The 18,315-nt window shown below is 45.4% G+C and overlaps 1 protein-coding gene across 1 annotated transcript in view; it reads left to right on the top strand.

Annotated features, from left to right (window-relative positions):
- The window catches only part of MYOF (myoferlin), a 162,316-nt gene that overhangs the window by 58,120 nt on the left and 85,881 nt on the right, over positions 1–18,315 (top strand). Inside the window, exons 6-13 of the mRNA XM_012801428.2 lie at positions 7,956–8,122; positions 8,726–8,854; positions 11,462–11,524; positions 11,608–11,658; positions 12,728–12,758; positions 13,252–13,367; positions 13,979–14,105; positions 15,396–15,499. Of these exons, the coding sequence (XP_012656882.1) occupies positions 7,956–8,122; positions 8,726–8,854; positions 11,462–11,524; positions 11,608–11,658; positions 12,728–12,758; positions 13,252–13,367; positions 13,979–14,105; positions 15,396–15,499 (788 nt within the window). The remainder of the gene's footprint in view (positions 1–7,955; positions 8,123–8,725; positions 8,855–11,461; positions 11,525–11,607; positions 11,659–12,727; positions 12,759–13,251; positions 13,368–13,978; positions 14,106–15,395; positions 15,500–18,315) is intronic.

Genomic DNA, 18,315 nt, shown 5'->3' with positions numbered 1-18,315 from the left:
CCAGCTACTTGGGAGGCTGAGGCAGGAGACTCGCTTGAGCCCAGGAGTTGGAGGTTGCTGTGAGCTGTGATGCCACGGCACTCTACCCAGAGGGACAGCTTGAGGCTCTGTCTCAAAAAAAAAAAGAAAAGAAAAGAAAAGAAAGGCATTGTTTTGCCACTGGGGAGTTTGCAGTTCAGTAGTAAGGTAAGATACAAACATGAATAAGTATAGCCCAGAGCTAACAATAAATCACTCCACAGAGGACTAAGCAAATTATGACATGGAAAACAATTTCTTCAGGAAAGTACTTTTTCAACCATGTATATCTTTTCTTTCCTTCCTTACTCCTTCCCTCCCTCCTGCCCTCCCTCCTTCCTTCCTTCCATTCTTGACAAAGTCTTACTCTGTTGCCCTAGACTAGAGTGCTATGGTGTCTTAGCTCACAGTAACCTAAAACTCTTGGGTTCAAGCCATCCTCTTGCCATAGCCTCCCAAGTAGCCAGGACTACAGGCTCCCACTATACCAGCTAGTTTTTCTATTTTCAGTAGAGATAGGGTCTCACTCTTGCTCAGGCTGGTCTCAAATTCCTGAGCTCAAGCAATCCACCCACCTTGGCCTCCTAGAGCCCTAGGATTACAGGTGTGAGCCACCATGCCAGGCATGGCCATGTAGTTCAACTGTGTATTCTTGGTGCCAAGCACAACTCTTGGAGAATCATATGGTTCAGTAATTACTTAGTTGGTTAATGAATGAAGAAGTGAATGATAGATGGACAATGGATATGGTATAATATTTTTTCAAGAAGGGAATTTTGGGGAACACTAGTGAATAGACCAAAGTACCTAGTTCATTCAGAAGGATGTGGGAGAGGAAGCATGTTCCTGATGGCTGCAGATGCTGGGCTGAGACGTTTGCTCTTGAGGGACAGATCATGGGAATCCAGGGAACAAAGGACACTTGGTCCAAGCTGAACTGGAAAATGATCATTGTGCTAGAAGATTGCTATAGGCACTATTTCCAGGATTCGGTCTCCAATAGAGTGGCTTTGTCCTGTAAACACTGATTGTATTAGGCCAATTTTTTCTGGGCTATTTAGGGAAATCAAAGCAATCATAATAAGCATGTGGTTCTCAACGTTTAGACACAATAAAATCATCAAGGGAGATTGCTAAATATACAGCTATCTGGTACTTATTTCTAGAGAGCTTAATGTAGCTGGCCTCGAGGGGAGCCCCCAATCCCCCATAGATCCTGCTGAAGACAGATTTTAGAGGTCACTTTCAGATATCCTGGAGTTGTACATTTTACCTGGTTAAATTATATAGCTCAGATTCAGAAAGAGCTTTTTGGAAAATGTTTTCTAGACCGTGTCATAGGCTTGATTGCCCAGAGGCAGATGCTGTCAGGCTTGCCAGGCAACACTGTGTTTGCACCCCTGGTACCTTTGCTGCATTCTACATATTGCATCCATGCCGGAAAGTTCTTAAGGCACATCTAGTGCTATTTACCCAGGAATTGCGATGGGGTGGGGCATTGAATTGCTTACAGTAGGACGTAAACAGGCCAGTGTTAGCCATGGCCAAAAGCCTGGTAGGTGGGATTTGACCAAGTGACCTTATAATTGCTGAGGAGGCAGGATGTCATTCCTACAAGGAAAATGTGAAGAGCTTGTCACAGCCAGAGCAGGACAATGAGGAACCTGAGCCATAGTGAATCAGCAGACCTGAGTTTGCACATCCACCCCTCTCTCAAGCTGTGTGACAGTCTTATGTCACTTAACCTCTCTGAGTCTCAAATTCCTTACCTACAACATCAAGGAATTGGATTAAATGGCATGGAAGGTCTCCTTCATCTGTGACGTTGATTCTATTAAATGGCCTGTTGGAAGCCAACGTCCATGTAAAAAGTAGGAAGACAGAAATTTCCTCGGTAATTACTTCAAATTGCAAAGCCCAGAGCAGAAAGTGTTTCAGGGATTACATGAACGAATGCTGTGGAGAGTTGGAGTAAGAGGAGACTTGAGGCTGGATCGTGGCATCTGGTAACATGAAGTCTTTAGTGACCTTGACAGGAGCAGCTTTGGTGGAGTTGTAGAGCAAAGGCCTGGCTGGAGGGGGCTCAGGAGAGAAAGAATCAGAGGAGAGTAAGCAGAGAATGAGTGACGATGATTCTTCCACGGAATTGGCTGCGAAAAGGAGTAGTAAAGAAGGGGCGCTGTAGAGTCAACAAAAGGTTTTTTTTTTTTTTAATTATGAGCGACATTTCAGCATGCTTATATTTTGATAGGAATCATTCAGTCCAAGAGGAAAGGTGATTGGATCCAGAGGCAGGAACCGCAGAAGCACACTGGAGTCGTGAGAGGAGATGAGAACCGCGCAGACCTGCAGGGGGTGGCCTCAAGCTGGGAAGCACAGACAGTCCAGGAGAGAGAGAGAGAGAGAGAGAGAGAGATTGTAGCAGGAGAGGAGGCAGAGATCAGACACAGGGAGAAGACAGTTGGCTCGGAAGGATGTGAAAATTCTCTTCTCATTCTTTATTTTCTCAGTGAAATAAGAAACAAGATTATGAGCCAACAATGAGAAAGAAGTGAGAAAGGGTGTTGGAAGCTTTCAAGATACAAAATATCTGTGTACACCTAAGTGTGAGGTAAGAAAGAAGGAAAGAAAAATAAGCAAAACAGTTGAGAATTCAGAAAGGTGAAGTGTTTGACCCTGTTAGTGGCCATTGGAGACCAGGGCCAGGAAAAGTTTTGGAACTGACATCTCGGATGTGTGGTAGTTAGGCCACTCAGCCCTGTGGGTACACTTATGGTATGTTACCATAAGATTAAAGTGAGACCAGGTCACTAAGGTGGAGGTTCTCCTTAGCCATCGCCTGAGTGCACTCCATTCAGCTACTGAGTGCAAATGTGGATAAACCAGGGCCGGGTGCAGTGGCTCACGCCTATAATCCTACCACTCTGAGAGGCTGAAGCAGACAGATTCATTGAGCTCAGGAGTTCAGGACTAGCCTGAGCTAGAGTGAGCCCTTGTCTCTACTAAACATAGAAAAGTTAGCCAGGCATTGTGGTGCATGCCTATAGTCCTGGCTACTTGGAAGGCTGAGGCAAGAGGATCACTTGAACCCAGAAGTTTGAGGTTGCTGGTACAACCAGCGAGTGGCTCCCAAATTAGTGTCACCTTCCATGGTCATGAAAGAATCATTCTTTGTAGATCCACGTGCCTGGGTCTCATTGACAGGACATGCCAGCACAACTGCTCACACTGGGGTTAGCAGAAGGGTGTATTCAGCAGTGCCTTAGGCCCCCTTCATTCTTTGCATCACATTGTTTAATCCTGAGCAACTTCCTGCCACATGACAGGCAGACTTCCTGTTTGACTATCCAACTTCATCCGAGGCAGAGATGCTGGCTGCCACCGTGGCTTAGGCTGTTGGCCTCTGATCCATCTCTTCAGCCCAAAGTCTGAATAGCAGAAGGTGTTTCCAGAAGAAATAGCCTCTTCATTATCTGCAGTCTGATTCTAGAGCAGTGGTTCTCAGCCTTCCTAATGTCATGACCCTTTAATACATGACCCACAGGTTGAGAACTGCTGTTCTAAAGCATCCATTAAGAGCATATCCAGTGGCTCGGCGCCTATGGCTCAACCGGCTAAGGCGCCAGCCACGTACACCTAAGGTGGCGGGTTCGAATCCCCAGCCCGGACCCGCCAAACAACAATGACGGCTGCAACCAAAAAATGGCCGGGCGTTGTGGCGGGCGCCTGTGGTCCCAGCTACTTGGGAGGCTGAGGCGGGAGACTCGCTTGAGCCCAGGAGTTGGAGGTTGCTGTGAGCTGTAATGCCATGGCACTCTACCCAGGGGGACAGCTTGAGGCTCTGTCTCAAAAAAAAAAAAAAAAAAAAAGAGCATATCCAGTGGGCAGCACCTGTGGCTCAAGGAGTAGGGTGTCAGTCCCACATATCAGAGGTGGCAGGTTCAAACCTGGCCCTGGCTAAAAACTGCCCCCCAATAATAAATAAAAATAATTTAAAAAAAGAGCATATCCAGAGTCTAGCACCACTAATGGAATAAGAAGCATGTTCAGAATGGAGTCCTGCTTTTTCTCCAGCTTGCTGTTATAAACACCTGTCAGTTTGAAGTGAAACAATTCACAGCAAGCAGGAAGTCTCCCTTGGGCCCAAGACGGTTGCAAGAAATAAGTCTTAGTTGTTTGCAGGAACCCAAAAGCTATCCTCCCCATTTATTTTATTTATTTATTTATTTTTGAGACAGAGTCTCACTTTGCGGCCCTCAGTAGAGTGCCATGGCATCACAACTCACAGCAACCTCAAGCCCCTGGACTCAAGTGATTCTCTTTCCTCAGCCTCCCAAGTAGCTGGGACTACAGGCATCCGCCTTAACACCGGCTATTTTGTTGTTGTTGTTGTTGCAGTTGTCATTGTTGTTTAGCTGGTCCAGGCTGGATTCGAACCCACCAGCCTTGGTATATGTGGCTAGCGCCTTAACCTCTGTGCTACAGGCACCGAACCTATCCTCTTCATTTATTGCCCAGTCCAGCGGGAGGGGAGTGACTCTCCACACTTCCCAAGTCTGATGCTGAGGTTGGGGGAGCTCCTTTAGCTGCTTGCGTGCTCTTTCCTGAGAAATGGACAGTAGCTTTACCAAACTTGAAGGCACATGCAAGGATCATGATCTCTCCTTCCCATTTCTTTACTCATTCCACATTTATGGGGCCTCTTCTGTGATACCAGGATTTATGTACAGCATGGGGGCAGATATAAAGGAGAAAAGAACAAGCCCCCTGCTTCTGAAGCTTGGGAGTGGGGGAGGCCTATGGATTAATAAGTAAATGCCAGAGTGCGTGGTGAGGGCTAGAAAGAACAATGTGTTGTAGCAAGACAGACTGGGATTCATTGCAGCTGGGAGAGGAGGGGGAAGTCTGTTGGAAGGCAGCTTATGTCATCTGAAACTGGAGGAGGCAGAGGCACTCACCTGGTGGGGAGTAGGAAGGACACCTGAGAGCTGGGATCCAGGTGCCCTACTGTCCTAGGCAGCAGGCAAGCTCTTCCTTTGAAGTCTCTTCAAGAAGAGGGAAGAAGAGAGCCAGATCATCTTGCAGAGGACCACGGTAGCTATTCCTTATCTTAGCTTCTATGGGAGTTTTCTGGTATCCTGACAATGATGCTGAGGCCCCAGGAGAGCAGCATGTCCCTCACCTGCAGCCTGGTTTTAGATCCAGTTCGAAACCAGTAACCCAGGGTGAAAATTTGGTCCTGGTTGTAGGTCAGCCCCTAATAACCTGGCAGGCAAGTGGCTTCAGCTTTCTGGACCTCAGTTTCTCTATCCATAAAATGCAGTGGAGGGCAGGTTGGACCCGGGATCTCTACAGTCTCTTCTAGTCTAACATTCTGTGCATCTGGTGTTCCTAGAACGATGTGTGAAGTGAGGATCCTCAGGGTGCTGAGTCAAAGGAGCAAAGGACAAAGTGGGAGGTCACATGGCCCATGGAAGAATCTGAAAAGTTTAGTCACAGTAGGAGGAGGACAGCTGCAATGATCCACAGAAATATGTGTGGGCCTGTGACCACTGCCATGGAAGATCAAGGACGAGGACATGGATAAGGGCATTGAGCTTAGCAGGGAGAGGTCATGGTTGGCCTTCGAAGAACAGAAGCCAGGCCAGGCTGGGCGAAGCATGAATGAATGGGTGGTGAGGAGCAGGGCTTCCCCAGCCTAAACTGTGACGCTGTGCATTTGGGGAAGCTGCCTCTTCCTTACTTTGTGTCCCCACCACTGTGATGCCTACAGACTGTCCCAGTGCCCCCATCAATTGCTGCTTCCCAGGGAGTGTTCTGTGCACCACAAACACCTTCCTCCATCTTCTATGGTCTGAATGTTGTATCCCTCCAAAATTGGTGTCAAGGTGATGGTGTCAGCAGTGGGGCTTTTGGAGGGTGATTAGGTCATGAGGGCAGATCAGGGGATTGGTTCCCTGTCCTTCTGCTGTGCGAGGACACGGAGAGAAGGTGCCATCCACAAACCAGGAAGCAGCCCTCACCAGACAGCGAATCTGCCAGCAGCCTGATCTCTGAGAGCTGTGAGAAATAGCTTTCTGTGGTTTATAAGCCATCCAGTAGATGGCATTTTGTTAGAGAGCCCAAACAGATTAAGACATTGACCAAAACTGACCCGTCAGTGTCTCAGTCCATTTCTGTGTTACTATTGAAGCATATCTGAGGCTGAGTAATTTATGAAGAGGCTCATTTGGCTCATGGTTCTGCAGGCTGCACAGGAAGCATGGCACCAGAGTGGCTTCTACGAGGGCCTCAGGCTGTTTCCACTCAGCAGAAGATGAAGGGGAACCTCATATGTAGAAATCACATGGGGAGGGAGAAACCAAGAGAGAAAGCAGAGAAGGTGCTCAGCTCTTTTCAACAACAGTTCTTGCAGGAATTAGACAGAGAACTGACCCACTCCTGGGAGAATGGCATCCTTCATTCAGGAGGGATCTGCCCCCAAGATCCAAATACTTCCCACCTGGCTCCACCTTCGACTCTGGGGATCAAATTTCAACAAGAGATTTGGCAGGGCCAAACAAACTATTGCCAAATAGCACTCAGCAAAACCAAAACAAAAGTTCATTTACTGGCTGCTGCTCGGTACCCGGCTCTGCATTAAAGGCTTCACCTGTCGACTAATTCTATCTGTACAGTAACCTTGTTGTAAATACAATCATTTCCCCCCTTTCACAAATGAAAAAACTGAGGCCTAGAGAAATTAAGAAACTAGACTCACATGGCTTGAACCTAGGATTTGAAACCAGGCAGCACGGCACAGCCTAAGCTTTAACAAGCGGTGCCATAGAGTGAGCCGGTGGAACTAATGCATACCTGTGGAGTGATAGGTGACAGCATATGGAAATCAGATCTCTTATGTGCTGTATTGTAAAGGAGGAGTTTCAGAATCTGAAAGTAGGGCACGCCAGTGCAGTTATTCACTAGACAAGGCGGTTAGTCTTCTAGGCTCTCAGATTATATAGCATGGATTACACAGGAGTTCAAACGTTTTGCCTAACAGGAAAAGAAAAACCGAAGTTTTTCGGTGAGTTTTAAAGAGTTTGTGAATAAAAGAAAGAGAAAGGGCGGAGTTGATTTTTGGTTTCGGGTTTTTAAGGAGAGAAAGATCTGTGTATGCTTGAAGGCGGAGGAAGGGTCCCAGGGGAGAAAAAAAAACCACAGGAAGAGAGAGAGGACATTTGCAGGGGTCTCCAAAGAATCAGGAAGGAGGAGTATCTAAGACGTTGGGGGGTGGGGAGGGGCATTCACTCCGCTACCCTGGGAAAACTTCCCTGGTGGGTGCAGAGGGAAGCTGAGGGAATGAAGGAGGGGGCACAAGTGTCAAATGCCAACCCAGAAGGCTGCAGAGAGAGCAAGATCCTTGGTTTACTTTCTAAGAATACAAGGTGAATCTCACCTGCTATGAGGGAGGAGAGAGCATTTGTGAACGAGGAAGCTGGAAGGGCGTGGTGCAGACATGAGCAGCTCTCTAGAGAGATCTGTGGTGGGAAGGGCAGAAGTGGGTCTGTCTTTTCAAGGCTCCTGGTTCCCATGGCATTTCCTCATTTCTCTGCCCTAACTGCAGTAAGTTCCCCCTGACCTCAGGCTGGGTCCTGAGATCAGAAAACAGTGATTCTTATCTGGGTCAATGGTGCCATCTCCTCTTGTGATCTCTGTAATCTCTGGCTTGGTCTCTTTGAAGGCAGCCTGAACAAGTGCCCTGATGCACATTTTCTTAACGATACTGTATCTGAGTTCCAACAGGTCCCAAGTCAGTGCCACCAAGAGCCTCTCCTTCCCCTGCCACCACAGGAACAATTCAAGTATAGTCACAAGCAAACTGTCTGGGTCCTGGAAGCCTGAGTGTCCTGACATTGACAGGCCATCTCTAACTGGATTCCTCTTTGATATTTTAGGAGAAGAGGAAGAGGATGAAGGTGATGAAGACCAGTTGAATGGTACAGTCACGGGCCCGGGGCCCCGTGGACCAGCCGGGACGGTGTCCGAAGCTCAGCTCGCGCGGAGGCTCACCAGAGTGAAGAACAGCCGGCGAATGCTGTCCAATAAGCCGCAGGACTTCCAGGTAGAAACGGCCCGGCCTCTGCATCTCTGCTCAGCCTTCGGACTGCGGGAAGTGATGTTACCACAGACCTATTCCTATGGGGAATGGCCCAAGCAGTGCATAAGCCCAACCCCCAGGGCTCTCTCTTTCTGTTGCATATAAAAGTGTAAAGGTTTAGTCAAGCCCCATGAGATTCTTCAGAGAAAAAGAACTGTAACTTTCCTTCCCTTTGGTGGTGGAAAGAGCTAGTGGGGAGCAGAAGCGCTGGCACTGGGTATTCTTAGCCCTAGGCACTTCCTTATACACAGAGATAGCAGCGGGATGAGTTAGCACATCAGCAGGCTTGGGAAGAGCAGGTGTGTGGCTGGAGGCTGAGCAGTGACTCTGGCCTGCCCTGCTCTTTCCAGGCCAGCGTGGAGCTATTTTCATCCCCGCTTCTACTCTCAGTTTCTCCAACCCACCCCCAGGGCCCATGGTGGGAGTGATCACAGGTGGGCTCTCCCAGGTGTGAGCTCCAGTATATTACAAGGCTGTCCCAGCCTGGGCTGAGCTCTCCTCCTAGGTGAAAAAGCTGAAGAACACTCCCGGGAAGGGATCAGTAACAACACCCCTCTGTGCTTGTAGATCCGCGTCAGAGTGATTGAGGGCCGACAGCTAAGTGGCAACAACATCAGGCCTGTGGTCAAAGTCCATGTCTGTGGCCAGACGCACCGAACAAGAATCAAGAGAGGGAACAATCCGTTTTTTGATGAGGTAAATGGGTGGATAATGCAGATTCCTTCCCAGCGAGTCCTGTGGGAGAGGAAATTCCTGAGCTGGTAAAGGCAACGCGAAGTTCCAGTGTTACACACACCAAGTTAAGGAGGGGGCACAAGTGAGATGATCTGGTGAGGAGCAGGGCTTCCCCAGCCTAAACTGTGACGCTGTGCATTTGGGGAAGCTGCCTCTTCCTTACTTTGTGTCCCCACCACTGTGATGCCTACAGACTGTCCCAGTGCCCAAAGCTGACTGGTCAGCTTTGTCACTGGTTGTCAGAGATGCCGGTGCCTTTCTGGTGTTTTAGCAATGACTTCTCAATGGATCCCTTCCTGATAGGTCCCTTCTCCCCCGATAGATCACATGATGTCACCTGTATCCAATTTGCTTTTGCTAATTGGCAAGATGTCCTGAGGGTTGTCTTTGTGTGACTACTCTGGCTCTTTAGAGGTGTCAAAACTTACTTGGCTATCAACTTGTACACTGAGAATGTAGCCTGCTTCTGTCGATCTCTTTTATAGCACTCCTCAAAAATACTTGATACCTTGATCATCGTCTCAAATGATGGTAAACTCCACAACCAGGCTGTGAAGAGAAGGGATCAGTCTGGGAGATTTTTAGAGTTGGATCTCATTCTGCTGAGGAGATACATTTCTGAGATTCCTTGGGGGCTGTGAGCCCAGGTCTTTCTTATCACGGTTTCTCTTCATTCCCTCCAGCCTCTAACCCCAGCTCCCGCTTTCCTTTTTTCTACTCCTCTATTCACAGAATAAACCAGTTTTCTCCACCCAGTGTTTCTGTTCCTTTCCCTCTGTTCAACCTGACCCCCAGGTTTCCAGAAGACCCCATTTTCTTCTCAAAGCAATTATAAATGAACTGGGTTTTCTGGCCCCCCTCAGAGGAATCACAGACAACAGCGTGCTGCCAAGTACGTAGTATAAAAGGTCTTGCCTGTTTGCCCCACCTCTCTCTGAGGAGCCCAGCAAGACTCTTAGCCTTCCTCTGAAGTTTTCCAATTTAATGAATTATGGAGGGATTAGACCTTTTGGCTAAAGGGAAGAAACAAATAACAGGGCCTGTAAACAAACTAATGTATAAATCAATAAAAGGATTTTACCAAAAACATTCTTGATTTATGTAGATTTTAACCAAGTGATTAAACTTAGTATCACCAATAATGGGACAAAAAGGGCATCCTGATGTGATATAATGGAAGTAATCAATATCTCCTGTGTCATGTCTGATTAAATGGTCAACTCACATTCAACAGTGACAAAATGTTCACACAAATCCAGACTGTAGGGGGGTTCTTTAAAACAAGTGATTTCTGTAAGAAAGAAATGAGAAGCAAATAAAAAAGGAAATAATATTGTTCTAGAGCAGCGGTTCTCAACCTGCGGGTTGCGACCCACTGGAACTGTATTAAAGGGCTGCAGCATTAAGAAGGGTGAGAACCACTGCTCTAGATAAACAGAAATTGAAGACACAGACAACCAAATGCAATGTATGGTCTTTACATGGATCCTAGATTTTTTTTTTTTTTTTGCAGTTTTTGGCCGGGGCCGGTTTGAACCCGCCACCTCTGGTATACGGGGCCGGCACCCTATTCCTTGAGCCACAGGTGCCGCCCCCAGATCCTAGATTATTTTTAAAGCTAAAAATAATTTTTTTAGGAAGACAATTGGAGAAATTTGAAAATCAACTATATGTTAGATATTCAATTTCTTGGGTATGATTATATAAGATGCCTTTGCTCTTAGGAGAGACACCTGAATGCATTTTAAAGGAGCGACGTGTCATGACATCTAGAACTTTATTGCAAATGGTTCACAGGTTTAAAAAAGGGAAAGATAAAGCAAATGTCCCCAAAATGGTAAAAACTGGTGAACGTAGCTGAAAAGTTTTTGCTATTCTTTCAATTTTCCTGTAGACTTGAATGAAATATTTCTAAGTTAAAAGTTGGAGGGGAAAAGTCTCCGTTTGACTAAATGCTCATTGTATTTTTTTAGGATTAATGTTTATTGGCCTGGGATGATGAAATCTCTGTATACCTAATATTCACCTCCTAAGAATCAACTTTCTTTTTTAAAAACTTCAGATTAATATGAGGGTTCAAACAATTAGGTTACCTCATTTATGTTTGTTAAGTGAGCCCTTCCCCAGGAGGTGTGCCATTTACCCTTACACTACGCCCGTTAGGCGAAAGCACAGCAATCCTTCTCCTTTCTCCTCTTTCCTCCTTCCTGCCCCCACTTCCACTTGAATTTAATTGTGTTTTTATCTTGTGTGGGCATCTACTGGTTTCATGTTAGTATTGAGTACATTGGGTACTTGCTTTTCCGTTCTTGTGATACTTCACTAAGGAGAATGATCTTCCACTGCATCCAACTCTATTTTCCTTTTTGCAAACTGCAGAAGTGGGTTTACCATGAAGCTGAAACTTCAGGGCCTTTCCCAAGGCCCTGCAGTATGTTCACATGGTTCAACATAATTTTAAATCTCTGTTTTGTGTTTTTTAGGAGGGCTCCCCAAATTATAGCCCCAGATCCCACTAACCCTGAATCCTCTGCTAACACTGAAACATTTTCTCTGTTGCTTCGACAGTTGTTTTTCTACAATGTCAACATGACCCCTTCTGAACTGATGGATGAGATCATTAGCATCCGGGTAAGGCACGGACGGTGGGGAGGCACCGTACACTCACTGCCAGCCAGAGCCGATCACCTCTTCACTCTTCTTCTTTCTTCCAGGTTTACAATTCCCACTCTTTGCGAGCAGATTGTCTGATGGGGGAATTTAAGGTGGGTGACAACAGTCTGCTTCATTCAGCTTTTATAAAGATGGGAACTTTCATAACAGGGAATTTGATTCCTGGGTACCCATCTTGGTGACATCTTAGGGTCATTTGTAAGGGCTCAACACCAAGATCCTTGATGAGGGATGCCTGGGGTTTGCTTACTTTTAAAGTCCAACACTTAGCAGTGGTCCAAAGCAAGATGCTCGGCAGCCGCCACCTGAGGCCCTGCCAGGGTTCCATCTGTGCCTGAAATCAAATCCACTGGTGCAAAGGGAAGGCGTACTTGACTATGGCAGGATGGCCAACATCCAGCTGAACTTCCAGTGGCCTAGAGCTCCATCAACAGCCAAACCAGACAAGACATCCAGGACACGTTTCTAAGAAACTCTATCTTCTCCCCAACAATTCTACATGAAATAGGCTGCCTCCCAAAGGAATGAACCAGGTGCTAGAAGTCCTAGAGGATGATCTGGGCCAGGCAAAACCTGTGTTCATACCCTGTCTGCCACTAATTAGCCGCATGTCCCAGGGGAACTCAATTAACCTATCTGATCTTCCTTTGTTTCTTCATCTGTAAAATGGATCATTGCAAAGATTAAATGAAATGGTGTATGTAAAGCAGCTAGCACAGCACCTGGCACATTGTACTGCCCCGTTAATGGTTATATTAATATTGGCATTAACTGGAAGAAGAGGGAGAAGAGAATTATACAGAAATTTGCATCAGGTGAATTTCTGTACAATGACCAATGGTCCCAGTTTGCCTGAGGCTTTTAGTGTTGGACCTGGGAAAGTCCCAGGCGAACTGGAACATGCTGGTCACCTTACTTCCATGGTCCCTTCCCACTCTAAGACTGCTCATTCATTCAGTAGTGACTTACTGAGGGTCTTCTATATATCACATATCAGATAAGGCATTGGGGATACAGAGAGGGTAAGGTAGAAATGTTGGGTCTGAGAGAACTTAAATCTAGTCAAGAGCATTATATTTAAACATAATCATGATGGTTTCTTTATAGGGGCTAGACTAATTTTAAAATGTACTTAAACTACTTTAAATTATTTTTCTCCAGATCGATGTTGGATTCGTTTATGATGAACCTGGTAAGTAATGTTCTCTCCATCAATTTGAAGTCTCAAGTTCATGCTTTCTAACACTGAAGAAGATTCCAGGAATCAAGACAACCTGGCAGGGATGGAGAGGGAGAGTCAAGGAGTTAAAGTCAAAGAAATTTTAAGCTATTTTTTTGATGGGTAGAAGGGAGGATGCTTAGGGAGAATAAATAACAGTGATTAAGTACAGAGGTCTAATTTTCATCTTAACATTCATGGGTAGGTACTATCTCTGTTTTGTGAGGATGTTTTGATCTTATCAAGGTCGAATTATAAAACTAGTTGACACAGCTTAGGGAGTCCTGTTTGAGTCACACCAGGACAGGATGGTGGGGGTGGGGTGGGGAAGAATACAGAACAGAGGGCATTAATATGGAGATTCCACTGGGAATTTGGTGTGCATGATGGAGCTTCGGGCAGAAAAAATCACAGTCCTGGCAGCATTTCTTTAGAGTGTCCTTGTCCTTTTACTCATTTAATTTAGGTCATGCTGTCATGAGAAAATGGCTTCTTCTCAATGACCCCGAAGATACCAGCTCAGGTGCTAAAGGTTACATGAAAGTCAGCATGTTTGTCCTGGGAACTGGAGATGAGCCTCCTGTGAGTCCCCACAGTCTCTATCTTTATCCTTTTCACTTAAAAAAAGACCATAAATTAAGCATGTGGGTATCAGTAACCATGAAATAGAGCGCAGCTTGGAATTCCCAGAATGATCATGGAATTCTTCATTATGGGATTATTGTTCTAGCTCACTTAATCTCTTTCCTGGTGTCCCAGAGTGAGCATTTAATTCAGAAATGATTTGTGTGTTTCTCCAACTTCCTTACCTTGTTATAAAGACTGATTTTATCTATAGACCTTGCTTGCCAAGTCACACATTGCTTCCTAAACAGTTAGTGGTTATTCTAGAAAACTGGGCAGCAAACTAGAGATTACTTAGTGTCTAGAGATATTTGGAAGAACATCAAGAACACACACACACACTTTACTGTGGTGCTCCTAAAGTTACAAAAGGACACACACCTATAAGCATTGATTTTTGTAGAGCAGTGTTGAGGTTGAAGGAATACTGGTGGCTGAACTCTTAAACCCCAAACTCAGGAAATCCTAAGGCAGACAGTTCTGATTGGTTTCATTTTATAAGCATTAATGTGATTTTTTCTAAGTGCTGTTTTTCTATATGTATAAAATAAATGGTGTGTCCCCAATAGGCTGAGAAACGAGACCGTGATAGTGACAGTGATGATGTGGAGAGTAATTTGTTACTCCCTGCTGGCATCGCCCTCCGGTGGGTAACCTTCTTGCTGAAAATCTACCGAGCTGAGGATATACCCCAGAGTACGTATGGATTTAATCTTGCCCCAGAAGTATCAGTTAACTTCATGATGAGATGTGATAAAATCAGATTCTGAATAGTGATTGGTGTTCCCTACCATGCACTTCCTTCCTTTTCCATGGCATGTTTTTCATGCACTTCTTTTCATTCATTCTGGCCCCACTGAAAACTCCCTGAGCAGGCTAAGGGCACGGCCCACTGGTTGCTGATCCATGTTCCCGTTATACACCTGCCCTTAGACCATTTTGCTCTCTCTCGTCTTCCATCCTTGTCCTGTACTTCTGCCTTATTTTAGAAAATGCTAAAGAGAAGTGAGAAGTCAGCAGTTGCAATCCATTGTATCCCAAATTTAAATGTGAACTTTTATCATCCAATAGACATGCTTGCAAATGAAAATAGCTGAGCAAAGAGTGGTAAAGTCCCAATGTCTAGAAATCTATTGCTATTGTATTATGAGATAGATTTAGCAAAAGATTGCATACTTGTAAGAAAATCACTTACAGTGATTCCTTTTCTAGGGGCTAGTCCCGTTCCTCGTCTGTCATTGTGACTTGGCCTGGCATCTTAACTGCTTTTCCAGGCCTGTCTGTATCCTGCTGGGCTCCGGGACATAGGACCTTTCTGCAAGTGCACAGGAGGTGGCACCCACTGTGCAGACCATGGATCCATTCAGGATTTGCTGCTTTTCCTGGGAACTCTTCTCCCTTTTTTGAGACCCTGTAATGCCTTCCCATACCATCTTCCCCTCATAAATATCTCAAAGGGAGTAAATCAGTTAACCTTACATTATACTTTCTATGCTGACCTGTTTAATTGATTTCTATTCACTTTTGAATTTGTCGAAATCGGTGGTAGTTGACTGCATGTGTTATTAATAATCATGCCAAATTGTCTTGAATTGCTCTGAAAAAGGCAGACTAGACTTATACCATTGAGACCTAAAGCATCTTTCCCAAATTGGAAGCAGGAGTAAGTTTAAGAATTTCCTCTTACCCTGACTGAGTAAATTTTGTTCTATTTATTTTCCCTCCGTAAATGATCCAGTCTCAACATAATTTATCAATTGATTTTCAAGGTGTTCCTGTTGATTTTAAAACTTTGTGGAGGAAACATTTTCTTTTTCTTTCAACTAAGACAAAAAGGATTTCTGCTACTAGCATTTGCCACCCGGGGAAACCATTTTTATCGCAGCTATTTTTATGTATAAGAGAAATTTCTTCTTTAGCTGAATAATTCCTGCTTTCTTAAGAGAATCCGGCTTAATTTCTGTGGTGCAATGTTTTCTTTTCCAGTGGATGATGCCTTCTCACAGACAGTAAAGGAAATATTTGGAGGCAATGCAGATAAGAAAAATCTTGTGGATCCTTTTGTAGAAGTTTCCTTTGCCGGAAAGAAGGTTTGTACGTGATCTAAATGTAGATACCTCTAAGAATAAATATTTAATACATTGCGCTCTCTTTGGAGTGAATTCCTGCTCATTCTTTGTTAAAATAGCCCCCTGATGTGCTGGGCACCCAGCGGGAACCCAGATTATCTGAGTCTGAACTTGCCAGACTTCCCCACGGGTTTATTTTGGAGTGGAAAGTATGCAGAGCCCAAATTAGAAAATTCGATCTTTTGAAAGATGAGAATAATGAATGCTACCCCAGAGATTTTGGAATTCTTTTTTAGGTCCAAGCATTATATTAATCTGAAGCAAGCTCCCTAACCGGCCACAAACATCCCTGGTAAATGTTGCAGCGTGGAAAGCCCCACGGCCCATGCTCCCTTGTGCCATGCCTCTCACCTCCCCTGCCTCTCACCTCCCATGCCCTGGTGAGCTGCTAAAACTGGACAGGTGGCCAGAAAAGTCCTATCTCACTCCTCTGAAAAGATCTGGGAGATTCTTGGTGTAGGGACACCTATAACCACTACTTTTACCTGCAGAGATTGTTAAAGATTAGAGATGGAGATTCCATAGTGGATTAGCAACATGTCGCTGACAATTGTAGGCATGAAGAACTGGCATCTTTTAAGTGTTTAAGCCATTTTTTTAGTGAAAGCAAGATTTGGCTCACCTCTTGGGAGAGGAACGCATTTATAAGAGGGACTTTGCCTAACAAACGCAATTAGTGTAACCTGATTCTTTGTACCCTCAATGAATCCCCAACAATATAAAAAAAGTAAGATTTGGCAAACCACACACACATAACTGGGTGTTTCTTTTCTAAAAGTGTTAGTGGGATGTAGTAGAGATGTCTTCAGCTTTGGGGCAAAATGAGGCATGATTTAAATTCAGACTTTAGGTCGGGTGCAGTGGCTCACACCTATAATCCTAACATTCTGGAGGCCAAGGCAGGTAGATTGCTTGAGCTCAGGAGTTTGAGCCCAGTCTTAGCAAGAGCAAGACCCTGTCTGTACTAAAAATAAAAAGCTAGCTGGGTGTGGTGGTACATGCCTGTTGTCCCAGCTACTTGGGATGCTGAGGCAAGAGGATTGTCTAAGCCCAGGAGTTTGAGGTTGCTGTGAGGTATGATGCCATGGCACTTTACCTAGGTGAGATTTTCATTCTTTACTGAGTGAGATTCTGTCTCAAAAAAAAAAAAAAAAAGGAAAGAAAAAAGAATTCAGGCTTTACCCTACTCCATAGTTAGGCAGCTCCTTTACCTTCTGAATTTTAATTCCCTGAACTTTATTTATTTATTTTTATTTTTATTTTTATTTTAGACGGAGCCTCAAGCTATCCCCCTGGGTAGAGTGCTATGGCATCACAGCTCACAGCAACCTCCAACTCCTGGGCTCAAGCGAGTCTCCTGCCTCAGCCTCCCAAGTAGCTGGGACTACAGGCACCCGCCACAATACCCGGCCATTTTTTGGTTGCATCCATCATTGTTGTTTGGTGGGCCCAGGCTGGGGATTCTAACCCTCCACCTTAGGTGTATGTGGCTGGCGCCTTAGCCACTTGAGCCACAGGCGCCGAGCCAATTCCCTGAACTTTAAATGGAGATAATAATAATCTCATAGGGCGGTTGAAAGGGTTAATTAATTGAAGAAGTAATTGCTGTGAGCCTAAGTACCAGATCTTGTCCCATATGCTGGGGTATAGAAATGAGCATGTGGCACAGACTTTGCTCTCATGGAGCTTACTATGGAATGGAAGAGACAGACAATAAATACGCAAACAAATAACTGAATAATTTCAGATACATAGTCTTCTACATAGGCTCAGGGCTATGTAGAAAATAAAGGAGGGACAAGAAGTGATCAGCACAAAGGAGAGGTAGTTAGCAAGGTTATCAGGTGGGACAACTTTGAGGAAGTGACATTTGAGCAAAGGCCTGGATGTACAGAGGTCTGAGGAGGAGGGGCCTCCAGGTAGAGAGAAATGTGATGGAAAGGCCCCGAGGAGGAGACACATTTGTGGCAAAGGAATATCCATGTGGCCACAGTAGCGTGAGCAGAGGGAAACTGGGAATGTGGTCGGAGAAACGCAGTGGTGGGTCAGGGAGGGCTTCGCCAGCTAGGCAGGGGTCTGGACTTTACTCTGTGTGCACTTTAAGGGCTCACTGGAGATGTTACACTGAGGAGTGAAGTAAAAGTCAGGAAACAAGAAAGAGAGGCAGTTGGGATATATGTAGGGGCCAACTGCTGGTGTCTGGGGGAGAAATATTTCAGGATCTGCTTGAAGACGGAGTGTCGGGATTCACTGATGGACAGGATGAGGCACGTAATGGGGGAGGGATGTTATGGCACATTCTGGTTCTGACCTTGAGCAACTGTGTGAACAGTGAGGGGAAAACAGGAATAGGAGCTGGTGTGGGGTAGGGAGGGGGGAGGCTGGTGGGCAGGATCCAAAGATCCCTGTGGGTGTGTTATGATTGAGATGCTTATCAAACAGTACATATTAATGACTTCATTTTTTTTTTTTTTTTTTTTTAGTTTTTGGCTAGGGCTAGGTTTGAACCTGCCACCTCCGGCATATGGGGCCAACACCCTACTCTTTTGAGCCACAGGCACCGCCCTCAAACAGTACATATTAAATGCTCACAGCCAGGCAGTGTGGCTCATGCCTGTAATCCAAGCACTGTGGAAGGCTGAGGAGAAAGAATTGCTTGAGCTTAGGAGTTCAAGACTTGCCTGAGCAAGAGACCCTGACTCATTAAAAAAAAAAAAAAAAAAACCCAGCTGCAGAGGGCGCCTATAATCCCAGCAGCCTGAGGTAAGAGAATCGCT

Source organism: Otolemur garnettii, unplaced genomic scaffold, assembly GCF_000181295.1.
Source record: "Otolemur garnettii isolate 467f Iridium unplaced genomic scaffold, OtoGar3 scaffold00008, whole genome shotgun sequence".
Classification (NCBI taxonomy): Eukaryota; Metazoa; Chordata; class Mammalia; order Primates; family Galagidae; genus Otolemur; species Otolemur garnettii.
The sequence above is the reverse complement of the archived record's forward strand: the minus strand, read 5'-3'. Positions and strand labels throughout refer to the sequence as shown.